The sequence below is a fragment of the Lates calcarifer genome, linkage group LG19 (genome assembly GCF_001640805.2).
Source record: "Lates calcarifer isolate ASB-BC8 linkage group LG19, TLL_Latcal_v3, whole genome shotgun sequence".
NCBI classification, from domain to species: Eukaryota; Metazoa; Chordata; class Actinopteri; family Centropomidae; genus Lates; species Lates calcarifer.
Window position 1 is genome coordinate 12296473 of NC_066851.1, and position 27483 is coordinate 12323955.

General features: G+C 41.6%; 2 protein-coding genes across 2 annotated transcripts in view; one reads left to right on the forward strand and one right to left on the reverse strand.

Moving 5' to 3' along the window:
- The first annotated feature begins 260 nt into the window (after positions 1-260).
- On the forward strand, positions 261-11072 carry itpka (inositol-trisphosphate 3-kinase A). Its single transcript, XM_018683956.2, has 7 exons — positions 261-949; positions 5818-5914; positions 6187-6400; positions 7658-7862; positions 8442-8543; positions 8999-9070; positions 9880-11072. Exons 1-7 carry the CDS (start codon positions 518-520, stop codon positions 10150-10152), a joined length of 1395 nt encoding a protein of 464 aa, XP_018539472.1. The 5' UTR covers positions 261-517; the 3' UTR covers positions 10153-11072.
- Positions 11073-11207: 135 nt separating this feature from the next.
- The window catches only part of ltk (leukocyte receptor tyrosine kinase), a 92600-nt gene continuing 76324 nt past the window's right edge, over positions 11208-27483 (reverse strand). The window contains 12 exon segments of the mRNA XM_018683957.2: positions 11208-14904; positions 15011-15101; positions 15643-15777; positions 17549-17650; positions 17922-18014; positions 19068-19165; positions 19250-19379; positions 20617-20681; positions 21125-21215; positions 21320-21506; positions 25026-25139; positions 25261-25422. Coding sequence (XP_018539473.1) covers positions 13843-14904; positions 15011-15101; positions 15643-15777; positions 17549-17650; positions 17922-18014; positions 19068-19165; positions 19250-19379; positions 20617-20681; positions 21125-21215; positions 21320-21506; positions 25026-25139; positions 25261-25422 — 2330 coding nt within the window. The 3' untranslated portion in view covers positions 11208-13842.

Consider the following 27483-nt stretch of genomic DNA (forward strand, 5'->3'; position numbering starts at 1 on the left):
GTTCGTCTTATGTGTCTAAAAATCTTTTCTGTCTGTGCCGGTGGGGAATCAAACACATTTTGATGTAAAGCCAGTTCAGTGTGAGAACAGAGGAAAATCTGTAACGACTAAAAAAAAAAAAAAAAAACTTAACCTGTCAGCCGGTTTAATTTTTCAGTCAGGAAGCGAGAAAGATAATGCGGAAGATAATAAACTAACACGGTTGTGTAAGTGAGTGCGCCGGCGCGCGCGCGCGCGTGTAAACCGCGTAAAAGCGCGAGCCTCTCCGCCTGCTTAGACTGAGAGGGGTTCCCCTTACCGACAGAGCGCACAGAACAAGAGAGGCTGACAGAGGCTGTTAATGTGTCAAAACTCGGACAACAACGAGGAAGTGCGGCAGAGGGCCGAGTGAACAGACCGCCTGAACTCAGAGAGCGTCCGAAACCGTCTGAAAGTGAAATGACTGGATTTGAAGGTTGAAGTTGGAAGAAACTCTGCGCCTCCCGTCGTGCGCTCTCGCGACGGATTTAGGTCTCCAATGCCCAAAGAGTGCAGGAGAAAGACCTCCAAGGACTTGGGGCTCTGTGGGACCGGGCTGGTAAACGAGGGGTCTCGCTCGGAGCGAAGGGCAGCCGGGAAGTCGTCCCAGATCTGCGATGAGCTCCTTCAGAAAGCCGCTCAAATCGGTCCGTCGTCTTCGTCGTCCGCAACCGGAGCGCCGACTGTGATGATGGATGCGCGCCGGGTACCGCAGGTCACCATCACCCCGGAGGGAGGCGGCTCCTCCCGGGAGATTCAGCAGGAGGACTGGGACGATGCGGTGGACGGCACCCTGCGGAGGAAACTGTCCAACTCCTCCATCTCCTCCACGGGCTCCTCGGCCGTGGAGTCCGAGGACGACTTACTCAGTGACAACGAGAGCAAAAGCAAAGGCATCATAACTTTAGAGCATCTGGTGGACGCTGGAGAGGTGAGTAAACTTAATAAGAGATACTGGTCTGTTTAAGACTTTAATGGGGTTTTTTAAAGCGGCGCCTCGGGTTCAGTTTCCAGGGGTTTACAAGCTCATAATTCCACTTTATGGTATTTTCCAGTTACAGAATGCGTTAAATAATTCACAACACTGTTATGTAATGCATGACTGAATCAGCTACAGCAAAAGTCTCCCTATATGGAGCTCCCTGGGACGAAAACATTTCAGATTGACGTCTTGTTATCTTGGATGCAAATCGGCATCCTTTTTATAATTACCCAGTTACAGTAAAGAGCTGATGTTTTGAAAAGAAGAAACAGTGAAGCACAGCAAGCACATAAACAGCAGTCAGCAAACTACTTCCTCACAGGAGACCTCTGGAATCCATTTGACTGCAGAGAAGAGACAGTTACAGAGTGATAACAGTTATTTGTTCAATGTCTGTTCGGCCGATTTTCAAGTCCCAAGGGAAAAAAAAAGATACAGAAACTTTCCCCTGTCTGTTCTGTGTTTAGTACCGTGAGTGTTGTTTTGACATCTTGGAAATCTCAGTTGTGGATTGTACCTGTTCAGAGTCTCGCTGCTTTTTCTTTGGTTATTTGAGATCATGCATAAAAAGAGAAGAAGAAAAGACAGATTAAAGTACTTTGAGATCCTTCTGGAGAGAGCAGGAAAATCCTGAGGAAATGTAATTATCCCCACTGAAATCATGTTATCTCACGTTGTGTTTAATGGGTTATCAAAGCCTTTCACATCACCTTAATGATCTCAGACGCTGTATGAACTGAAACCAACATGAAGAAGCTGCTGAAAGTCTTTTGTTGTGTGGCGAGCCTCTGGACTGCTACTGTCAGAGTCATTTATCTTTGGAGAACATACTGAAGATAAGACTAGCTACTTCTCATACTGATAATCATTTTGTATCAGATTTTTTTTTTTTTTACAGTTGGATCTCTCATGCATAAGTTATACACACTGATATAAGTGAGAGTGCATGTGTTGCTTGTTAAATGTCAGAACAACAAGCCTTTGACTTTTCTGTTTTGGCACTGTAAGTCTTGACCTTTAACACAGCGTGTCCCTCCTTCAGCACACAGACCAGTGTTGAAGGATTGTTCCTTTTAGTTCAGCAGATGCTGAGGGTGCAGATTTATTTGCCTTTGACATTCTCTGCCGATACAGTTTTACTTGTAGCCGACAAGTCTCACTGAACATGCTTGCATTAGCATTAAGATGGTTCTGTTTTCCACCTTTTGAGAGCATAACTTCTGATACTCCACATTTAGATCTGAACGGAACGACATGTGCAGCTGCTGAGCTTTTACACAATCATGGTCTCTCCATGTGAGTCGTAGGGAAGTTGAGTGTGGTCACTGTGAGTCACCTCGCCGTTTCAGCCCTATAGTCAACAATATAATCTGCGTTTTGTCTAAACTGTCACCACGTTTGACTCAGGTGCAGACTTCCATTGGGCGTGTGTGTGTTTTTAATGTTGCTACCACTTCTCTTTGCCTTCTCCATACAAGGCCTGTAGCTGTCACTTTCTTTTAAACAGACTGAATACACATTGCCTGTGAAGCCTGTGTGTGTGTGTGTGTGTGTGTGTGTGTTAGAGAGTGTGTTGCTCAAGTGAAGCTCAGTATGAAAGCTTTTCCAAATATAAGTTCATTCAAGCTATGTTTAATAACTCTTTTGGATGTCCTAAGTTAAAATGGAAATATGTCGGTCGTGTCACCTCTGAAAATAGTGACTTTTACGCTCCTGCCCTATCAGCCCACACACACACACCCACACACACACACACACAGTAGATCACAGGCTAACATGTCATCATAATTATGTTTTTTTGTGGTCAGTAGCCAATTTCAGCCTTGGCTTTTGACATTTAACAAAGAACCACTTCAGGAAGTAACGAACACTTGTTTATCAGTACTTAGCCTCCATTAGTTCACACTTAAACGCATGAATGAATACAGACAAATTCAGAGCAGATAATGCAGAGTAAAGAGGATTTTAATGGACATACAACAGGGGAGAGACCAGACTGTGAACAGATAAACAAACTTTATCATGGCAGAGATTCATTTGATGATCTCGCAGTGGTTCACAGATGCATTAACACCTCACAACACCACAGCTTCATGCGAGAGGCCGACACAAAGGCTTTTGTGTCGGCCTCCCTCTCTCCCTCCCTCCCCGCTCTCCTCAGTCTCTGGAAATGCACTGTCGGCAACTGGGTGAGTGTTTGTCAGAGTTGCGTTGAGTCAGTGTTTCACATCAGACTTAGTGTTACAAAGACAAGGTGTGTCCAACAGAGCAGAAAACCAGTTGTGAAGGAACCAACCAGAAAACGAGCATAAGTCATAGAATTAGCTTCCTTTTAATTTGTAAAAGTCAACAAAACTTTATTGTCCTTGCACGGTTTGTTTGTATATTTACACATATACTGTATTTATACTCCAGCATTTAAATTTTCTTCCACTTTTTGCTACACCCCAACATTCATTTGACGGTTACTGTTACTTTTAGAAAGTATTTTTGAGTTAAAAGCTTATAAAATATAACACTTTGTTAGGGATTAAACCAGTGGTTTCCAGCCTTTGAATTGTGACCCCTTATAAAAAAAAAAGCAGTGTCTAGTTGGGGCTCTGTGCCAAGTTTTGGCTGTTTATGAGTTGTGAGCAGTTCAAGTCTCAAAGAAGTGAAATGATCCAACTTTTCACAAAAATAAATAAATAAAAAACAGGAATACAAATTTTGTGTAGCATGATATATCTTCTCCAGCTCATTAATGATCTCACTACCCCCGTCAGATTTATCTTGTGACTCTGTGGAGGCCTGTTCTCCAACCACAAACTTCCCACCTGTTTACATGGCAGGTAAAAATACAGTAGCTCCACCTACATCTGTGCAACCTACAACAGTAAAACACTGTATATGTGTTTCAGTCACAGAAGTAATTTTACTAATGAATGAGCTCTTTAAGTACATTTTACCAGTAATACTTTAATACATTTACTAAAGTAGGATTTTGAATGCAGGACTTTTACCTGTAGCAGAGTATTTTACATTGTTATTTTGGTGTTTTTAGTTAATTAAAGAATCTGAAAACCACTTCCACCACTGCTATTCATTCATCTTTTGATGATCTCTTGAAGGTGCAGTAAGTATACTGTAAGCAGACCTGCTATTTCAAGTTCTAACTTGAGAGTGAAACCAATATTATTCCCAGTGTTATCAGTACAAACTCTTGCGGTTTCTGTCATCAGGACTGGAGGGACAGCACAGTTTGAACGACGTGAAGTCTCCCAGTCAGACTTTGTGTGAAATATAAATACTGTCCTTATGTTTACATCAAAACTCAAGGCTCAGATCTCAGTTTCCATTCTCTCTCTGTCTGTGGATAAGACGTTACATATCCCGACTCCAGACTCCTGGAGACTTTATTTCAGTTAAAATGCAAACAATCAGTAACATTACCTGTAAATCACCATGATTATCTGCCTGCAGTAACCCACAAGCCCGTTAAGTGAAAGACTTGCAGCGATAAAGCAAATGTTTGTCTGTGAAAGTCCAACACCTTCGTAATGTGATATCGTCAGTAAACATTAATGCTAAGTGAATCATATCGCTTGACATTTAAGGTAGACCTGGCTGACTGCTGCTGAGTTCTGCTGTTGGTGAGGACTGCGAGCTGTGAGACACTCAAGCATGCACCGAGTGTTTCACTGACATGAGAGCCCCTGTTTCATTTCCTGTTTCAATCAGAACGCACAGAGTAAAATGACCTCTCCAAGGCCTAATGACAGGATCTCCGTACATGTTCTAGTTTTCTTCTTCTAGTGCCTGGGAGTTAAGCTGAGTTGGTTTATTTTTCTTTGTAATTATGTTGTATAGAAGTATAAAAATCTCAGAGTTAAAGTGTGTGGTCAGTTTTCTTGGAGGGAGTAAAACAGGCAGTCCCCCATAAGTGTGAAGCACTACTGTGTCTCTGTGAAATCTGCAAGCTGTTCCTGTGTTTTTCTATGTGTGTGTGTGTGTGTGTGTGTTGTGGTGAGAGACAGAGAGAGAAAGGTGGTGAAACTGAGGGTGGCGAGAGAGGAGCCCTTCAATAAACAACCATGAAGAAATAAAAATATTTTATTTTATTATGTATGTGTGTATGTATATATATATATATATATATATATATATATATGTTTTTGGTTTAGGATTCAGCGCACACACTCATATGACACACACACACGCAAATATCAATAACAAGTGAGTGGGAGTTGAGGGGCCAACAGTATGGCAAGTGTCAAGCTGGGTTATTTGATATTAAAACCCTCAGAATTTCACTTGAAATATGACAATTTGACCAAAGATGACAAATTATGCACTTCATTTAGTTTTTTTTTTTTAAACTCTAAGTCTACTTGAGTGTAAATAAAGATCTTTCCTGTCCAACCAGAAACTGTCTTCAACTGTAAATTCATTCATAGTATGTTTTTGTTTGTGAATCAAGTTCCATCACCACACCAAACTGGAGATGCTGACTAGAGATGCTGAATGTAGATATGAGTTTCCACAGAAATGGCATTTAAGTGACCTAGATCTATTGGAGGCTTCATGCAGTGGAAAACCAGAAGCTTGGCATCAGATTCAGTGGGCAGAATTGCTTATGTGATCAGATTTCTCTTCAGACACTAAAGGTTGGACCAGTCAGTGACTTTAACAGAACTTCTTTCTGTTATTAGATCATTTATGTGAACAAGGACACACCGATGCACCTCAACCTGTGACTCAGTGCTTTGCAAGGATCTGTGCCGGTTCTGGGTCTATTGTATTCGCTTCTCATTTGCTTCCTTGTGTGTCTTCTCCAGAGCAAGCCGTGGTGGAAGTTAAAGACAATCGTTCACTGGCCCTTCAGCGCTACCCAGAGGAGAAAACTGAACTGGGTTCAGCTCGCTGGGCATAAAGGTACGACCTAAAGATCTTATCACACACACCACTCAGACCATCACACGCTGTTTGTGACACTGTAGATTTAAACTGATGTCCTCTTTTACTTGCAGCCTCTGCTGTCAGTATGCGGTGTGCAGTCTTTGACGTGATTCTTTTTTAACATTGTGTAATTTTTTTTGTTGTTTTGTTCAACTAAATTCTCAGACAGTTCCTCATCTCTCATGTTTGTGAACGCCTGAACTGCAGAGCATTGGTATTAGTATCAGAATCTCTCTGTCTGATCTCAGGTAACTTTAAAGCGGCAGATGAGGGCACCATTCTGAAAAAGTTCTCAGAAAATGAGATGCAGTGTTTTGAGAAGCTGAGGGGTGACGCGCTGCTCCCGTTTGTGCCCGGTTACCACGGCGTCGTGGAGAAAGACGGAGAGTCTTTCCTCCATATGACTGACCTGCTGGCAAACTTTGACCTTCCCAATGTAATGGACTGTAAGATGGGAGTGAGGTAAGGAAGTAAGGTATTTATGTATTTTCTTGTAATAGATATTTTTCTCATGTATCTATAATTAATATTTATTTATTAGCAACCACATTTTGTCATATATAAAGGAGTTAAAAGGGAACATTTCCTTGTAGCTTATTTCTGCTACTGTATGTGGTGATTTAACAAGATGATATTTATTTATGTGTTTGTTTATGTTTAATACTCACATTGAAATGGATTAATATGATTAGTGCAGACTTGTGACAGTACGTGCTGCCTAAAGCATTTTTTGCTCTACAAGGGAACACCTGTTGTAACTGCAGGCTATATGCTTGGCTTCCTGCCACAGCGGGCGGGGTGCCTCACTGTATCATGTGCACAGGCAGGCGCGAGCGCGCGCACACACACACACACACACACACACACACACACACACACACACGAATGTATACATCCACGTGTTCATGCATGCACAGATATGCAGGTATGGACCCCCCCCACCCCCGGCTCTGAGAGCTTTATATCCGGTTCAAACAAGCAAATGCGCGCACACTGAACCAAGCACATGCACACACACACACGCACGCACGCACACACACACACACACACACACACACACACACACATGCACTAAACATGAACAAATTACCTTAGTGTCTGTCTGCATCTGTATGTTTTAGGCTACACACACACACACACATACACATTTACACGCTCAGGGTGTCCCTGGAGACTCCCCTTTGTCAAAAACACTCTCAACCACAAAGTTGCAAAACCGCCAACTTGCACAAACACACACTCAGACTTTCACACAGTTTAACACTGTGCACTGGAGTCTCCTCTCAGCTTCCCTCTTCAGCACAGAGGAAGTGCAGCGCACAAACTGAAACTGAAATTCACATCTGTTTGTGCATAATTGCCTGGTATGAATATGACAAGTGTCAGTGTGCTGCTGCACTGAACGGGGGCTGTGCAGAGCAGTAATGGCGTTTTCATGCTCTGGTCATTACACCTGCACGGGAGAATACCGTTAACAAGGTGCTGATCTCCCTGGATTTAAGGGGAGAAAAAGAAAAAATATTGTGTGAGATTAATGTCTTTATTCCTGTAGCAATTTATTATATAAAAATCATAGTGGCTTCATAAAAAAAAAAAAAAATGTGTTAGCAGTATATCCTCCGCTTGGGCGTTTATATACATGCAGATAGCACTTAAAACAACAGTGTGTAAACACACAGCTCCTTCATCTGAAGGATTTCTCCTCTCCTGCTGTCTCAGGACGTACTTGGAGGAGGAGCTTGTCCGAGCGCGAGAGCGGCCCAAGCCGAGGGAGGACCTATACAAGAAAATGGTGGAGGTGGACAGCGAGGGGCCGACCCCCCAGGAGCATTCTCAGCGGGGCGTCACCAAGCCTCGCTACATGCAGTGGAGGGAAACCATGAGCTCCACCAACACCCTGGGCTTCAGGATAGAAGGGATCAAGGTAGAGGAAAGAATCCATGTGTATAGTTATGTCGATGTTAAAGCACGTAGCTGAGAAGCAGCGTGTGCATTCAACAGACCATTACTTTGTTTGTTTGATGTTTTTATAATAATAATGGGTTAAAATGAGTGAACTCACTCTGCAGTTTTACCCTCAGCTCTGTGGAACGTTTTACGTTCTGTCAGCTCACTGTTTTGGTTTTATTAAGTGTGAATGTACGGTTTTAATTAATTCTCATTCATGCATTCATTCACACTCTGCCTGCCTTTTCTATATTACGAACTCTCCTGTCATGTCAGACCCACCCCATGCCCTCCTGCCCTGCAATAACCCCGGCTTTCCCACCTCTCAGTCGCCTGCCTCTCACCCTGCCCACCCACTCACCTGTTCTCTAATCAGCCCTCAGTATTTAATATTACTTTTGTGCTTTCCAGCCTTTCTCGCCTGTTTTTGACCACCTGTCCGTTTTTGGATTTTGCTTTTACCTGCTCCATTTGCTTGGTTTATCTGGTTTATCTCCCTAGATCTGAGCTGTGACACTCAGCAGCAGTTTTTATTCTGCTTTTTCCCTCTCTTTAGAAATGTGACGGCACATGTCGAACTGACTTCAAGAAAACCAGATCGAAGCAGGATGTCGTCCAAGTGTTTGAGGACTTTGTTGGAGGGAACGTAAACATCTTAGTATGTGGCAGTCAGTCAACTACACGCACATACACTAAACAATATATTCATGTGTGGAAAGAGACACAAGGCATGTTTGTACAGTGTGTGTGTGTGTGTGTACAGTACACAAAGCAACCTGAAAGACCACACCAACTACAAACACACTGGTTGAGTAAGCTCACATGTTTTCAGTGTTTGGACAAATATAAATAAGTTTGTACACAGTTTTTACATCTGAAAAAGCTGAGACTCGTCAAAGGATGAATGAAAACAGCCTCAAAGTGTTTGAACTGCAAGAGCAAACCATCGACTAATTACACACACATGACACAAAGTAAATATTCACACAGTTATGTTGTTTGAGTTTTCAGTTTTTGGTGGTGGTGGGGGGGTTCTCAAATATACATTGTGTCTACACTCATGTTTTATGAAACGCCTTGAACTGTTGTCTTTTTTTTTTCCTTGAAACACAGAAGTCTTACCTGTGCAGACTGATGGAGATCCAGCAGGCCCTCAAGACATCAGAGTTCTTCAAGCGACATGAGGTGATGAGTGATCTAAAGATGAAAAACAAACAGACAGTGCCTAAGTAAAGTGTTGCACCAGGAACTTCATCTGAAACTCTGCTCGAGGGATCGAACACCATTTCTCATCACTTACTTAGTGTTTCGAAGGGAGCGTCTAACATGTTCTCTTATAAACTGATCAGCCACAACATTAAAACCACCTGCCTACTATCGTGTAGGTCCCCATTGTGCTGTGCAAGGTCACCAGCTTGGGCTCTTTGTTGAGCAGTCTTTGTGGTGTGGTGGGAGCGTTGTCCTGCAGCAGGAATGCTTGAATCCCAGGACTCCAGCAGAAGAGTGTATTGGAACGAGATGATTAGTGTTATTCACTTCACCTGTCAGTGGTTTAATGTTGTGGCTGATTGGTGTAGGTGTGTAATTGGGTGTAGAACTGGTGACCGTGAACAGCAGAGGTTCCCAAACCATACTGCCCCATCAGATAAACTCAAGCAACAAGCACTTTTTGCTAAATATTTTAACCATTATTTTTAGCTAACTTTTCAGCTGTTTTTCCTTTTAGCTTTGCTGTTTAGACCTCTTTGCTCACACTTGCGATTGTATCATGTAGTCTTCAGTATTAAAGGTGATTCAGGGGATGGTAAATTTATCATTTTGCTTTTTAAATAAAATCTTTATAGCTACTCTGTTGCTTAGAAGTATCAGCATCCATTACTCATTATTCTAGTTTTTCTTTTGTCACTCGACTGTTTTTACGGATTGACAAATAAAAAGGAGCAGCGGAGAGAAAAGCAGAAACTAATATTAAACCTGTCTTGTTTTCTTCGAAGGTCATCGGCAGCTCTCTCCTCTTTATCCACGACCACACCGGCAATGCACAGGTCTGGATCATTGACTTTGGTAAGACCACAGTGTTACCAGAGGGACAGACGTTGAACCACGATATTCCCTGGCAGGAGGGCAACCGAGAGGATGGTTACCTGTGGGGGCTGGAAAACCTCATCCACACACTGGAGTCTGTAGGCAACAATGGGGCCGGTGAAGAAACCTGTTGCTCCGTTACCAAAGAAAATAACCAGCCTGTAGAGACAGATGGGCAGTGACCTTTGACTTATAAATGTGTGTGAGGAACTCAAACTATTTTAATGAACACCACAGAGAGACAGGTTTCATGTATGTTGATTTGCTTCCATGAGCGTTGTTAAAGAGAAGAAATGATAGAAGAAGGAACGTTTTGTGTGGCTCAAGAAGAGTTTCATCAAGCTCTTCATCAGTGTGCAGATCAGATTAACACCAACACCCACAGTAATCAAAGGCTGTTTTTCACCATTTCAAACAACAAGTGGTCACATTTGTCACTGAGAGGTTTGGTACTCACACTGACAGGAAAGATGGGAGGGACACTGAGCAGAGAGGAGAGTTTGTCACTAGTTTGAGCAAATGAACTGACACTAATCCAACTTCCTACAAAATGAACAGAAGTGAAAGTGGAGGCTTTCTGCATTTCAGTTTCAGGGATGGGATGTTGCATGTAAAGGCAAATGCTCATAAAATCCCAATTAAATTGAGGAGAGTCAAGTCACCAAACTCAGTCTCACTTCATAAAACCTACTGTAACCATCACCACCCCTGATGTTACAAACCTGAGTGTGATATTAAAGCACAATTTCTTTTCAGCATGAAACTCTGAGACTGGGTCACACACACCTCTTAGTCTTATGACTACATTAAAAACACATGCTCAGTGCAGTGCTGTGTAATGATCAGACTGTGTCATCAGTGTCACTGCTTTGATAAACTGTCACATGTTGTGTATCGATGTATATTTCTTTCACTGATTTTATTCCTGTAATCAAAGTTAAATATTTTCATTTCTTGTGCAAAACTTGTTGGATACAGATGCTGCACTGTTTGTTACAGCACATTTTCTTTTGATCTGGGTCTTATCATTCCTCAGAATATGACATATGGTGTGTGAATGAAATGAATGAACATCTACTTGGAATTAAAAGGGGACAATACAGATTTTTTATTTTATTTTCAAGATTAAAACACTATTTTAGGGTATCTTATATGTTAGTCAGGGCTGAGTTCAAGCCTGTACATTTCCTGTAGCTGGGACAAACCTGTGTGACTGATCAAACTCACACAAATGAGATAAATATATGTTGATTTATTTGGGGACACAGTTAGGTTAGATCAAAGTGTGAAAGACAGTATATTGCATAGAATGTCTTTGCACTGTTGTTTGAGGAATAACACCCTCAGCTACATAAAGAATACAGGAAAAAAACTTTTCAGTAAGTGTAAAATAAAATTCACCAGGCCTTAAAAATATACACTGTGAGCAGGACAAGGGTGTTTTGTTTTTCTCTGTAAAATAAATTCTACAGTAATCAGTATTTGTAAGTGGCACACATTTCTTGCTAAAAAGGAGTCTTTAGAAAACTATGTGAGCCTTTTGGTAAGTTACCTTTTCTAAAGATGTAATTTTCAAGTGGACTGTCAAGCAACTAAGATAAACACTCACTAACATCAGCAAGCCTGAAGATAAAAACACTGAAAGCCAATAGAACCCTTATAAATGAAACCATTCAACATATTAAAAAACTATCACCATGTTTAAGCTCAAAACAAAGACACATATCAGAGTACAACTATTAAATTGATTAAATAAGAATAACCTGAACATATAAATACTGAAGAAAGATTTTCACAATTGAATCTTGCATTAATTGTGTAAGACTGAGATACCTGCAGCAGCATGTGTTTGGTATTTCCAAAGCTGAATACCTCCCCCTGCTGAGTAAACATAGGTACTACCAACGCCTGCATCAGCAGATGCAGTGTCTTGGTATCTAATGGCAGTGATCAACTACAAGTACAGATTCATCACAAACAATAAATGAATAAAAAATGGCAAATAAATGACAAAACAACTACAAATGCAATGGGTTAGTCCAGTGTAAGGAATTGAGTACAAAAATAGCAAATATTTTCACAGCTGCGTGGTCATCAAATTCTATACATTAATGGGACCCCCTGAAGTCAAAGTAAATATTGGGACATGAATTAATCCAAAATATGCTAAGTCAAATCATGATTCATGTAGTTCTGGGGGGAAAATGGTCAGCACTTTCCTCAAAGCTGTCACTGCTTTAAAGGAATACTTCAGCATTTTAAGAAACACAATTATTTGCTTTCTTTCTGAGAGTTAGATGAGAAGTTTGATGCCACTCTCGAGTGAGAATAAGAAAAAAATAAAGCCAACATTCAGTTAGCTTAGATTAGTTTAGCACAAAGACTGAAAACAGGGGGAAACAGCTAGCCTGCCTTTACCCAGAGGTAACAAAATCTGTCTACTTGCACCTTTAAAGCTCACTAACAGGTTTTATCTAGTTTGTTTTTGTCTGTACAAGAACTGAGACATGGAGGTTTTACAGGGGTTAATCAGTGAGGGTCTTGAAACGTCCTGCTAGGTATTTTGTTAACTTCAGACAGACCCAGGCTAACTCTTTCCCCTTGTTTCCAGTCTTTATGCTAAGCTAAAGAGCTGCTGGTTGTAGCTTCATGTACAGACATGGGAATGGTTTCAGTCTTCTCAACAACACGACCCATGAGACTGAATGAACAACGGAAACAGACAACGTCAGCTGTCTGTGAGCACCAAGCCAGAGCCGCTCACAGCATCAACTGGGAGGGCGTCAAATCGTTGGATCAGGGGTCAGTCAACGGCCAGAGAGAGATAAAGGAGGCTATTTATGGCCAACACCAAAGACCGTCCTTGAACAAAAACAGGGCTTAAGATCACGTTACTGAAATTCCATTTGGATGCCACGTGACAGCAAACTAAACCGTCTCCATGACAACGGAGCAACTTCATCTTCCGAGGAAGTCAAAGAGATGAGGCTGACAGCTTTGAAAACACCAGGCAAGTGGGCAAGCTGTTTTCCAAGGTGAAGAATAAACTCTCAGGCACAAGATATACTATGTATGGAAAAACAGACATTTTCAGGAAACACGTTATTGCAGTAGTTTGGGAGGATGTTTCACATTATCTGGGGTGAAATCAGAATCAGAATCAGAATCAAAATACTAGCACTAAAAGTTCCTGATGTATGCATTAAATTATAAATGAAACATCCACCTACTTTAATATTTCCACAGTCAAAATAAGGGTTAGTTACTCTACAGAAGCCTTTTCTGATCTTATGCTACTGAAATGAAAACTTAAAGCATATTCTTAGAGATTCTCTTCCCATTTTTTGGGTTGTTTGGGTCGTACTGTACAGTGAAAACTACAAATTCCAAACAATTGTTTACAATAATGCAACATATACTACTGCCTAAGCTGTCCCGAAAAAAAAAAAAATACAGCAAAAAAACAAAAAAAAAGTAGGTAAAAAAAAAGGAATTCAACTACAGCAGTTATTTATGGCAGCCATCACCAACAGTGTGGACATAGAGAAAGTGCAGGGCTGCGTGTCCTCCAGTGTTTCAGCTTCAGTGTTCAGCTACCAGTGTACCAGAAACCAAGGAAACAAGTCCAGCACTGGCTCTCTGTATCACAGTGCAGAGGAGTGTTTGTGTGCATGTGAGTGTGTTTTCCAGCATTCCAGGAGCTCTGGTAATTCGATGTGGTGGCTCTCAGACTGTGGCAGAGCCCTCATGGTCATGCTTTTTGTTCCAGAAATCCAGAACTCCAATCTCAAGTTTGTGAGAGAGAAGGGGCCCTGGGTGGCATTTTAGTTTAATATCAATCAAAATCCCTGTTACAGCGAGACTTTTTTTTCCTAGATTGGGGTAACGCTGAGGTCTTCGGACAGAGAAAAGCCTGAGTCTCGGTCGCGTGTAGGCTTCTCGGCTTTGGTGTGTCTCCTCACGTCCTCGTGTCCGTAGCTGGCGTGGCGCTTCAGCAGCAGTTTAGGCATGCAAGCTGAGGAGGTATGGAGGCCCAACGCCAAACCCAGGCTAGTCCCAGAGGAGACACTCGGGGCAGAGCTGGTGTTTGTGATGGCTTCTGAGGCTTTGGGCACAACCAGGGGCAGGCTCTCTGCCTCGTAGCTTTGCTCATCGTAGGCATAGTTGACGTTGCCGCAGGGGAAACTCTGCAGTTTAGCCAGGTCCATGCCAGCTTTTGCGGTCCCACCTGCTGGAGTCTTGTGTGAGGATGTGCTCGGGGCAGCTTGGGCCTGGCAGGAAGAGGATGGAGTTGCGGAAGTACCGAGGCCAGAAGGGCTGTGGTGGGTGCTGTTGGCGTTGTCACACCCGGCCTCGTTGCTCTCTGAGGCTGGGTTGCAGGTCTGCGTGTTGGCAGTGGAGGATGAGGAGCTTGAGAGTGGCATGGACTGAGTGTGAGCCAGTGTTTTCTTCCCCCTGAAGTTCTCCAAAACCCAGGAGCCGTATGTGGGGTTCCACAGGTTCTTAGTCTTGTTCTTCAGCCTCTGGCTTCCCGAGGAGGAGCTGTTTCTGGAGCAAGGCCGGTGGTGTGGAGGCTCAGGGTGGAGCCAGTGGCTTCCTGATGCTGCTGCTGCTGCTGACAACCCAGGGGCGGGAACAGGCTCGGCCCAGGACGGCTCCAGGGCCTCACGGCACGTCGCCACTTCATGGTGAACAGGTTGGGTTCTCTGGAGGAGCAGACGAGGTTTGGTGGGCTGTGGAGGAAGAGGCGTAGGACCTAGGCCCAGGGGGGAGAGCCCCAGCTGGGAGGAGGAATCCTGGGAAACAGTGTGGGTCACAAGGAGTGGAGTGAGGCTGGTGGAGGTGTGGTCAGAAGGACGGATTACTGTGCCGCCATCATCCTCTGTGTTGGGGCCGTATTCCACTGGTAGGGGTGTGTTGATCACATCTGGGTCCTGATAAAGAGCAGTGACAGATATTAAAAAACAATATTTGCATAACAAGACAGTAATAGAAAGAGGAAATTATTAAAGATGGACAGATGTGTAGAAACATACTTACCTGAGTGCAGTAGTTAATTCTCTCCAGGATAGTTGAGAAGTTGGGCCGGTGCTCAGGACAGTGCTGCCAACACTGAGTCATGATCCGATAGCTACACAGCAACACGCACAAATTCATTCACATGCTGTTTAAGCTGTATGCTACATAAAATGTATATAATGTCCCACCACTTATTCATCACTTTGAAAAGAGAAAAGAAGCAGAGAAAACTTTCAGAGAGTTCAATCAATTCCACATCGAAGGTGGGAGATAAAGCAGAGTGCAGTGCCATTATCTCTAAAGATTTTTGTTTTTCAGTGTGTCAGACATCATATATTGCACAAGCTATTATCATTAGTGGAGCTCCACTTAAGAGTGGTGTACAAAGAAAAACAATCTTTAACGAATGTAACCATATTGTAAGGTCTCAAAAGTAAACTTCAATTCAGTTTGTGACTCGACAAACTGAGGATGTTGAATTATCACAATTTTCTGTCTTTGTAGAAAATTCATGAAACATTTATTCTCAGAAAGGAAAGGAAAGAGGAAAGACAAAGCCAGGTAACTCAAAAAGCCATTCTTGTTTTCTGCCCTGCTTGGACTTTACATCCAGGCTCGTGCAGTTTGATGTATTATTTCCTGTCAGTACTCACACAGGCCCCGGGCAGCCCTTAGGGGGATCCATTCTGCCTCCGCTGGTGACAAACTCCAGCACCTCCTGGTTGGTTTTACAAGGATATGGCATGTAGCCCAGAGAGAGGATCTCCCAAAGCAGCACTCCAAATGACCTGCAGGGGGAGACACAGATCAACAACTGACTCGTCTGGATCACTGACAGTGATAAAGGAGAGGGGGAGGCAGGCCAGACCTTTCGTTCCAGTGTTGAATTACCAAAAAAGCCAAAATTCACCACATTTGCATCAAACTACAAACCTCCCTGGTTGTCTTTAGTGTGGCCTTCCTGACAAGCTGACGTTTATTGCCTGTGCTATAATTACAGCAGCTGAGTCCTACTGATTACTGATCAGCAATTACAGTCTCGTATCATGTACAGTGGGGTCCAGAAGTCTGAGTGCACTGCCAGTAAATTTGTGATTTACCAAAATAGACATTGATTATATAAATTCTTTAATAAATGTAATTTTAGTTAAATGGTGCTTGGACTAGCTTATTAATTTTTCACTATTACACGGAAAATAATCTGCAGGGATATTTACCAAAGTCTAAATCTTATCTAGAGTTTATTTGTTGTTTGTTTAATATCAGTTTTACATATCTATCATATTATTCTAATGCTCTGTTAGATCCACCCAGATGCTGTACAGTGATTTTTTTTGATTTTCTCTTTACGCATTTTCCCACAGCTGCTCCCTGGGGCTGAGTTCTGCTAAGTGGATGGAATGTCACACAAGCTAGCACTTGTTTTTTTTTTTTTTTTTTTTTTTGTTGTGGGTGAAAATCTTGATGGAAAATGATTCCTCTTCCAAACAACTTTCAGCGAGAAAGAACAATGTCCCCCTGTAGGCTTTAGCTATACTTTCTAAAGTGTAGCTGATCCTATTCATATTCCCACCGCAATGTTTGGCTATGCCGCTTGCCGTCTCCACATAATGGGAACCAGACAAATATGTTCCCCAGCTCTGTATTCATGTCATGAGCAACTGTGGGAACTCATCACAGTACTTTTCTGCTCCCATCACTGGTGTATGGCTCTTAATATAACAGGCCTACACTTGGGAAAACCTATCAAATGGGTTGCGTTTATGTAGCTGTTTTTAAGCCTTGTAAAACAATAAATAAATAAAATTCGATAATATCTGTGACATACTTTTTATATCAGATCAAATTTGATCCAAACACCACAGGAGGGTAAATGTGCAGAATACTGAATTGGGGAACACAGGACCCTGGGAACATGGATACACTCCCCTATCTTCCAGTCTTCACAAGTGAAATTTTGTCGCTGTTTGGCCCGTGCTAAATATCAGAATTGTTTTGTCACTGGAGAAGTGTTTCGGGAACTGCTCAGTTGGCTCTGTGTCTTGAATACAGATGCTATTCTGTCTTGTAAAGATGTTCACTTGATATATGGCTCTTTAGATGTCGAACTCTCTGTAGGTCTATCTGGCTTTGGAGTAAAATTACTTGGTTTGAGAAAATCTCTTCAGCTTGTGTTGTTCTGACAACATAAGGGCTTTTAAATTAGCCACAATTAGGAGCTGGGATACTTTTCACCACTCAAGAGAATAGTTTGGCTCTGCGACATGGTTGGAAATTCAAAAATAATTTCCAATGGCAAGTCTGTTTTCTAAGTACAACATCTGCTATGAGTTGTTTCGATGCACAACACCCATGAGGATATTTGAATAATGGTGAATACATGGTGTGACAACAATTAGCATAAACATATGACATCCAGTGTTTATCAAAGACTTACAAATTAGTGTCAGTTCAAAGTATTATACTCTTTAATAATTGGTCTCAAACCAGAAAAAAATTTAAACTATCCACTTTTTCAAACAGTTTTTTCTTGTTAAGTTATTTTGGAGCCTTGTATACCATGTATCAGTCTTGCAGGTGAAGATTCCCTCCATAAAGGCCTCTGGTGGCATCCATTTGACTGGCAGCATGGCACGACCACCTTTCCTGTAATAGCTGGCTCTAGGAAAAGAAGAATAGTGATATCAGATTTAAGAATGACCATTTCTCATCAGTTAAGAAGAGAATGTAAATACCACAAGGCCATGAACTCTGTAAGTACATTTTAGAGACTGGCCCCACGGAGTAAAATTAGATAGCTTTTTAACTGGTCCTCCATTTACCACATCAACCCAGCTCTGCCTGGACTCCAGTTCTCATGAGACACATCATCGTAAATCATCCGCTGTGCTTTGCTATGTGGACTGCAAGGGTGCAGAATCAGTATACAAACCTGTAAATATCTCGTGCCATGCCAAAGTCTCCAATCTTAGCCACTCTGTCTGGTCCAGGGCAGGTAAGTAGACAATTTCTAGCAGCAATGTCTCTGAAAAACACAATAGTTATTAAAAAATGTAGCTTCATGATGGCACTAAACTCAGACACTTGACTAGTTTACTGTATGCTTAATAAAGTTCATAGTTTGTTGTGTTTTTTCTGAATTTTGCTGAAAAATAACATTAATTTTTTAAGGAGAACAGAGATTGATTTAAAGGTGCTTTATGTAAGTTTTTGGATATCGCTACATAGACATCATTAGCATTAACATCTATTTACTCACTAAGAACTTCAGCTATTGTTGTTATTGTAAAATATGCCCTCTGAGCAGTGCTACTTCTTTAACCTCTCATGTTGGACTGAGGGCAGTCTGGACACTACACTCACTATCACAAAGAGGTATTACGAGACAGGAAGGAATGGGCATGTGCTAGCTAGTTAGCATGATAGATAGCGATATCATTGGCGTTTCTTTCTACCTCTAGAGACAGCTCTTGACAAGTAAAGGAATGAAGTTTGATGCTGAACTTGCATCATTTCTTCTAGACTGGTAAGTAAACAGCTGTTAATGCTAACGTTGGCTATGTAGCAATAGCAAAAACACACATATAGCACCTTTAAAGATTGGAATCCTATTTTCACCTGGATTTACTTCTACGTAAAGGTGCTGTGTTTGTGTGTTGACCACTTAAGTTAACAGTAAACAAGATACACATGAAATGACAACAGCTCAGAAAATCTAGTCGATCTAAAAACATAAATGAGTAAATATAAGGTGAAATATTTCTCATCCATCACAATTTTTGTCTTATTTAAAATGAAAAAAAAAAAAAACCAAAAAAAGAATGAATTCCTGGATTCAACAACAGCAATGAGTCCTAATGATGTGATCCCCACTCATTCAAGTGTTTTCGTTGCAGTGGGAGGGGCAGTCTCAAATCATCCTCTCAGCCAGTGCTACACAATATTTGTTTACATGCAGCTCTTACAATTACACACACAAATGATCGTAACCCTGATAAATTTTATTATTAGTTAGTAGGATAGATAGTAAGTATTTCAATTGAGCTCTCAGCAGTAATAACTGGGTGTGAATCTGAACCTGTGGATGAAGTGGTTCTCCTCCAGGTAGCGACAGCCACAGGCAATGTCTCTGGCCATCCGCAGCAGATCCCGCATGGTGAGAGAAGAGGTCTGGCCCTGGATACAGCACAGCTCAATTTAGCGTACAACGTGTACACACACATGCACCCACATGGAAAGAACACTGTAGTACAGACGTACAGTTCGTGGCCTGTTCTGCCTCAGAAAGCTCTTCATGTCTCCTCCAGTCATCAGCTCCAGCAGGATGAAGCGAGGCAAGATGTTCAGACTGACGCCAATGCAGCGCACAATGTTCTCATGGCTGAACTTGCTGCATGGACAAACAGTGAACAACACTTGGGTTAGCACAACTGCAATTGTGTGTGCACTTGCTCGATACAAGGAGAAAAGAAGGCATGGCAACACAGGTGAAAAAGAGAGACGGGGTAAACACTTTTTTCAATGTAAGAGACACGGTGAATGTGACATGTATGGAATTTTATGATAAAACTCTTTAAACCAATTTGAGCTTAAATCAGCATGCGAGAGTAAAGATTTGATACTGTACAGGGACAGATCTGTCAGCACAGCGCAACTCCTCAGTTTAAAACATTCTCCCCAAATGAATCTAAAAGGGACTTATCAACATTTTTTGCTGACAGGTTTATCTGCATCTTGGCTGTTAGGGTCATATCTTTTTCACAGTAGAAACTTTTGGACAAATGGAAAAGCTGATGGACCTACCAGGATGACGTCTCACTGTGTTCACGTCATTCTGTGTGTGTATCTATCTGATGTGTTAAATAACAGCATACAGATTTGAGGAATATTGAACTAAGCACCAACTGCTCTCTTAGATGTGGGGACACAACTCCTCTTCTGTCCTCAAACACACTGATTTTGCTTGAAATGCTTCTTAAAGGTCATTTCTGTGCCTTTATTACAGATAACAGGGAGGTGATAAAAAAGAGAAAGGGAGAACTCTCAAATCTGCGTCTATATTTTTGTCATTAATTAACTTCCATACTGTATGTGACCTGTGTGAATGAAGCTATGTGTGTGATCTGATCTAAATTAGGAAAGTCTTCTTTGATCTTAACCCCTGTCTGTCTCAAAACATTATCTCTAATAAAACAAAAATGCCCAGCAGATGTTTGAGAAGGAGACTAATTACCGGTACTTACCAATTAACAACACTCAGATCATAAACTAAAATTAAATTAACTATATGACAGTTATTTTCCAGAGATCAAACTGTATCCCTGCAGACATCATTGTCCTTTAACGTCTTGACTAATTGTCTCCCATATAATTAGTCAAAACAACCAATTAATTATTTGAGAGGTCAACACGTGGGCTACATTAGTAGTAGTGGTTTGATTTCTGAGTTTCACATCTGGCTCCAGCTGTTATCTCCTCCTCTAACTCAGAGGAGGACTCAGAGTTAATTTATAAAATAAATCCAGCACACAGGTCAGGTGCACCAGAGGAAGGGTACATTACGTGAATCACTGTGTGAACTAAAATATATGGCGACTAGTAGAATGTACTGCCGCAGTATGGTGCACCTCATAATCAGCGCCTCCATCAGGAAATCCATTTCATCCTGTTCAGAGCAGATTTCTGGAAGAGTCTGTAGAGCAGAAAGTACAAGAGACGCCGTTTGAAGGGTGCGTGTGCTATTGTCAAGAGAAGAGATATCATCAGACCTAATCAGAAGACTATTGAAAAGCTGGAAAACCCATGTGGAGAGCACTCAGCTTTTCCTTTTCTACCTGCCAAGTTTTTAAAGCAAAGTGATCTGAGGGCTCTGACTGAATGAATTTGCATTCTCCTTTTTTCGTAGTCAACAACAATCCTTTTGTGAACAGAGGTTTGCAGTATGTGATTTCATCTTTGCATGATTCATTACACAAACCACATGATAACATTTTCATATTAAGAAATAAGAAAAGTAAATAATCCTAAATAGACACATTTAAAAACTGTTTTTTAAAATCCTAAATGTGTGTGTGACAGGAGAACCCCTGTGGGATATTATTGAATAGATTATATGTAATGAACACCAGCCCTGACCTTTATCGCAACGTGCATGGAACTGTTATCACCGCTCATCCCCAGAACTTGCCCTTCATAGACTTCACCAAATGCACCATGGCCGAGAGCCCTGGGAAAAAAAGAAAAAAAAAAACAGGGAAAAATACAAGAATTGAAGTGAAAACATCAGTACATACAGTAGGCACTTTGACATTGTGTCACCTTGTGTCCTACCTGAGAAGTGTGATGTTCTTGCGCGGTACCTCCTTCAGTTCACTGAGTGAGGCTGCCTTCCCTGCAAAGCAGTAGTTAGGGTTGTAGTCCGTCATGATGGTGGAGGAGCGGATCTTGCTCAGCTTGTACTCTGGACTCTGCAGACGCCCCCTCACTGCATGCAGGTCATTCTTTCTGCGGTACCACACTAGAGACAAAGACAAGACAGAGGGACAAACAAGCTAGTTTTATTTTACAGTCTTGACAAACCCTTTTTCAAAGAAATCATAACGGTGACTCTCACCAGGACCCCACACTTGCATTTAAGTTGCAGAAACAACTTCCTGACTATCTGCTAAAGGTAGGAGCGGTAACACAAGGAGGGGTCAAGCCGCAGTCTGGGGGCCAGTGGAGAAAAAAATGGATTCACAAACATGAATTTTGGTCTTAAAAAAAGCACTCCACCGACTTAGCATTGCAGCCCTTTACCAAAGGACAGTTTAAAAGAAAATTGATGCAGCAGAACCAGAGGTATCGTATTTTTTTTTTACTCCGTGAATTATGCTCACTTGTCTCAAAGTGGTGCCTATATCATCCACAATGCAACACGACAGCTGTCAGTTTGGTTTGGAGATTCAGGTGTTATGCTAGCTGTGGCTAATCTAGCCTTGAATCTTCTGCACACCAACGCAACGTTTTGTGGGATGTCCTCTCCTTGGTTACTGCTCCTAGACTTTCTGTGCCAGTGAGTTTGGACTCACCCGCCATGGAGGCAGCCCACGTCCCCGATGCAGGTTGGTAGTCTGCCAGGGAGGGGGGGGCGTTGCGTGCAGGTAAGAGGTGCCGTCGAGCCATCGCCCGGTGCAGATGCTAGGGACTCGGGGGGGTGAGGTGGGGGTGGGGTGGGATGAGGGGGGAAGGTTGAGATGAGGAGGGAGGTGGAGGTAGAGGAGGAGGAGGAGGAGGAAGGAGAGGAGGGAGAGGAGGAGGAGGGGGAAGAGGAGATGGAGCGCCCAGGGAACAGACTACCTCCCTGCATGGGGGAGAGCTCAGGTGAAGAGACACTGTTAACCTGAAAGGTGTGTGTGTGTGTGTCCTGCCTTTATAATAGCAAATGTAAGGTACTGCACACATGCCATCAGTCTCTGTTTTAGTACTTGATTTATTCACTTGCAAATTCACACTATTACACATAATGCAGTTAGTGAAGAAGTCACACTAAATACTTCATCCATTTTTCTCCAGGATGTAGCGCCCTGTTTGTACTTTGTCTGGTAATTACAGGAGTACGATGTCATGCAGTTACACTCCACAGCAGTTTGTTCAGCAACCATCTTATTCCAAATTAACATCTGTGTGATCACACCCTGGTTACACAGAGTGACTCTATATTTAGCTGTAACTTTTTCCCACGTTGTTACACACACTAACATTTTCTTCTGTTTTCTGCTTTTTTTCTGGTCAGAATTTTTTTGTCTTGAAAGAAAAGACCATTTATCTGACGACTGATATTTGCTGGTCTGGCTGATTGTAACCTTTGCCTGAACCTGAACCTGTCCTTTCCACTTTGATGCATTTCCCATTTCTCTTCTCAACATTTTATCAATTTCCTCAGAGAACAGTGCTGCCCCACAGTTCCCACAGATTTGACTGTCTACATTGACAATAAGAACCAAGTGATTGTATTTTCTCAACATATTCAAAAAACCATGCGTTTCATCCATGCATTAGCAACCAGTATCAATATCCTGTCTTATAACTGTCTGCCACTAGGACTTACTGACGTACTTCCATTTCAAGTGAAATGGAAGTGAAATGGAAGTAGTGTAGTTGATTTTTTTTGATCCATGACATTTCATTGCCCTGCGTTTATTTAGGATCAGCTGGAAAACTTCTATTACCATTCTCACTGCCAATGGGAAAAACAGCTCCATATTGTTCCTTTAATCCATCAGTTATCCTTTATATCACTCTACAGGAGGTGTATTTTAAGCAACTGCTTTTGTCATGCCTGCTTTTCTTGTCAGTCTGCGTTTGGGCCCAGAGAGCTGAAAATGCAACCGATATTACACAGGAAGTCAATACCGTACAGATTCCTCCAGAGGCCTTAACACAAAGTTTAGATTCATTGAAACTGACTGTAGGAAAGAAACGAGCAGGCGAGTCTTCCACAGCTGAACTTCACTTAATATTCAGCCCTTTCAGCGAGGTTATGGAGAGGACATTGGAGAAAGTGAGAACCTGGTGTATTCAAACACCTTAAAACGGCACGTGGTGGAGGATTAGTGGGTCGACCGATATGTGAGGATTCCCTTCACAATTATCTGCAGCAGAAGCGTATAATAAACTGTATAATCCCTCACTCTCCTATATTACTGTAAAATGACTGCATATGTTGTTGTTAATGCTGCAGACAAACTGTATTTATATTAAGTGTCTGCGGTTCATTAAACAAGATTTAGTATATGAGTCAACATCTAACAGTATACATTGCATAGCAGCTTTTGAGACAGAGTTAAATACTAATGCAAAATTAGTTATTATTCAACATTAATGTTATAATTCATATTAAATATTATATTGTGGTTGTCTCTTTATCCCTCAGTTGTCTTTCTTTTTCTTTCCTGGAGTGTTATTACCACTGAGTTGTAAAAACTGCACAAATTGGTTAATTGTTAATTCCCTAATTACTCCCATTTTAAGCAGTTTACTTGTGCAAGAATCATCAGTAAAGCTTTTTTCCATCATGTCTGACTGTCAGATTCTCTCAGATGAACCAAAGACTGCAGCCAACAGAGTGAATATATTCAGTTCTTCATTCAGAAAACAGATGCTCACCCTCTCCCCAGTTCTGTACATCACAGTGCTTTGCGTAAACAGCTTTTAGCTTCATCACAGCTGAAGTCTTTTCCTGCTATATCTAAGACTCTTACCATAGAGAGTCAATGCCCGTGGGTTTAGATAAACTCGTCATTGTCTCTGTGCACTTCCCAAAATGACTAAAAGGCTAATCTTTTATCACGGCTCTCTAGTTTCTCATATTCTTTTAATCTTCATGCTTCACATAAACATAATGATCTGTTTTTTCAGCCACTGAATCATGAACGCCTGGCATTTACCGTTACCTAATCTAACTCACCAACACATATCTCCAGCTGAGAGAAACTTCCTCATAAAATGTCAAAGCTTTCTGCTTGTCCTTTTTATAGCCAATCATGTATTTTTATATTAGTGTCAAACACTGAGATGAGCTTACAGTACATCTCTACTGTTTCATGCTTCCATGAGAGCAATCGTTCTACTGTAAGCACAAAAATATAAAATATAAACACTATAGTATTTAACTGCAATCACCTCCATTATTTCATCATTAACTTTTCATTTGCAATAAAATCTTGTTTCCTACTCTTTGGGCTTATTTCTACTGTATTTACTTACAGCCAGAGAAAGAAGAGCATCACCTGAAACAAGGCCCTGTAATAAAAGTGTTCATACATGCTCACTTCATATTGTGTCAGTGTCCTCAAATTCAGACCCATATCTTTCCCACGGTTCCTTTAATCATCCAGCGCTCAGCCAGAGGATGGCATTTCAACCAATGCTTATCAAAGGTGTTCCTGTTTCTGCTTTCAGTAACATGTGGAAGCATCTGTTACGTCCAGCTGCGCTCACAGCCGGTGGAAGGTGGAGGGCACAGATTGCACACAGAACTGGAGGAGTCTCTTACTAAGGATGACGCCGGCGCAGATCAGCGCGATGCCGCTCGCGATGGTGGAGACCACGACAGCCAGGATCAGCGATGTCGACATTGGCCCCTGCGGAGCTGGGCCTTGAGGGGCTGCTGGGAGAGAGATGAGAAGAGTGTTGGTTAACAGGCTCAACAAAGTGTTTTAGTCTATCATGATGATTTATCATAATTATGCAGGGGAAACAGCACTATTTGTTTGGGGGTAATTACTTACCCACAGTACCAATACATGTAACATTGTCGCTGGCCAGGACTTCATCTTCTTCGCAGAGACAGAGGATAAGGTGAGTGTCTTCATCGCGTTTGCAGCTCTGCGTCTGACAGTGGCTGCAGTTCAGCTGCACTTTGATCTCACACTCCCCGTGACTCTCCATGGCTACAGGGAACAATGTATAGACACATAAACACAGGTGCATGCAGTAAAACACAAACTTCTTTTCTGAGAGACATTGTTAAGTTTGCAGGATACTTCAATAAGACGGGGTGAGATTCATTAAGTTTCTTTTTGTCAGCAAACAATGAATTGATCTGACAAACACGTGTTGTCTGAAATAACTTATTCCTCTAGGCTAAAGAACTTAATCACTCTCCAAAAACTATTAAAACACATCAGTGAGCTACACATTTGCACCTGCTGATGTTTCTTTATGGTGAGGAACACGGACACTGTGGATTATTTTGAGTCAGTCTCACATACAGCACTAAATCTGCAGCTGAAAATAGTCGTAGTAGATTTATGTGAAGATTTATGTCTTCAGTAGGAAGAATGAATGGGACTGAGAGCCAAAGACAGGCTGAGGTCTGACAGTACTGCCTGACAGACTTACTCGCTGTTGGTTTTGTTCATAAGATGTGCTGACAAAAAGAAAAATAAAGAATATCAACAACCTCGTCCTTTAGTCATTACATGTTGTACTCAAGTATATGTGATTAATTATGTGTGTATTTGTGCAAAATGCAGTAAAAAAATGTCTCTTTAATACATTTAAATACCATTATTGGCTCAACATTTTGCTCTACGTTATACTGTAATTTGATGCCTTTGCCCATTATTAGGTTACTCCAAATTCTGGACCCTACAGTGCTGCATTGTTGGCTGAAACAAATTATGAATAGGAGACTTTGGCTTTCATCTCATCCTGATGAGATGAAAAGATGTTTTAACTACATTAAGGAAAAAAAACATATTTTGTCTTAAAACTCAATCTTGATAACATCTCTGTTGTTCAGATCTCGCTTTGAATGTGTTTCATGTCGCAGACGCAGTCATTGCGTTTAAAAGCGATGACTGGCAGCACACGCAGCAAAAACAACAGTGTCTTTCACATGAGAATGGAAGTCTGTCTGTTGGCGCCGAAGGCAACAGGCTCCATAAGGCTGTGAATTAGTCGACCGCCTTCCTGTTCCTCCCAATGAATAATGAGAATCAGATGGTAGTCTCACCAAAACAAAAAGAAAAAAAACCCACTCCATATATCCATGTGTATGCGTGTGTGTGTGTGTGTGTGTGTGTGTGTGAAGTAAGTGTTCAGACAGATAGTTTGGCACAAACAGGTACACACACACACACAGGTGCACCCTGGGGCACTGACTGGATCAGTTGCTTGGAGAGCTAAGTGAACAAGAAGCCGAGGAGCTCAGGATTTAATCTTCACACCAACAGTGTCTCTTTGCTTTGGGATCAGCCTTGTTTTATGTTATCTGTTCCTGGAGCGACTCAAAACAAACTTTTCATATTAATACCACTAACAGCGTGGAGTCTTAGTTTACAGTACATCTGCTCATGGTTTTTCAGTCAATCTGCAGTTTAATAGTTCAATTACACACCAATTTCAATTGATTTCCTTTTTTGTTATCACAGTAATGTCTTGACTTAGTCTTAAGCTAAACTTATATCAGTATTTCCATCATGCTGCTTGTGACCATTGAGCTGCTTTAACCATGTGGTTTACTCGTGGTGTAATTTGTTTTCTATTCTTTTGACAAATTACTCTTAACTCAATATCCACTTACTAGCGCTTCTAGTCATATTTCATTTCATTTCATTGGTGGAATTTGCTTTGTATTCTTTACTAATCTACTCTACTCTGTTCACCTCCACTATACTATGCTCTTGTGCAAACAAAATAGTTTAACTTGATCTCCACTTTCTAACTTCTTCTTGTGGGTTGAAACGCATCTAACTAGATTTTGATTTTTCAGAACCACATCTTGGTCTTCATCAGTAGATGGCATTTGCTTTCTGTTCTATTCAATTGTTCTATTTTAGCCAGCCAAAAAAATCATTGTACTCAAGGTTTAGAAGCCTTTTCTATCCTATTCTCTCTCTCTCTCTCTCTCTCACACACACACACACACAACACACACACACACACACACACACACACACACACACAAAACCCCCTCAAGGATCACTTACCATCTTTTTCCAAACCTT

Coding starts and splice junctions, on each gene's coding strand:
- itpka (XM_018683956.2), top strand. CDS start 518: ATGCCCAAAGAGTGCAGGAGAAAGACCTCCAAGGACTTGGGGCTCTGT. Junction 5,915..6,186: donor TCAGCTCGCTGGGCATAAAG/GTACGACCTAAA, acceptor GTCTGATCTCAG/GTAACTTTAAAGCGGCAGAT. Junction 9,071..9,879: donor AGTTCTTCAAGCGACATGAG/GTGATGAGTGAT, acceptor TTTTCTTCGAAG/GTCATCGGCAGCTCTCTCCT.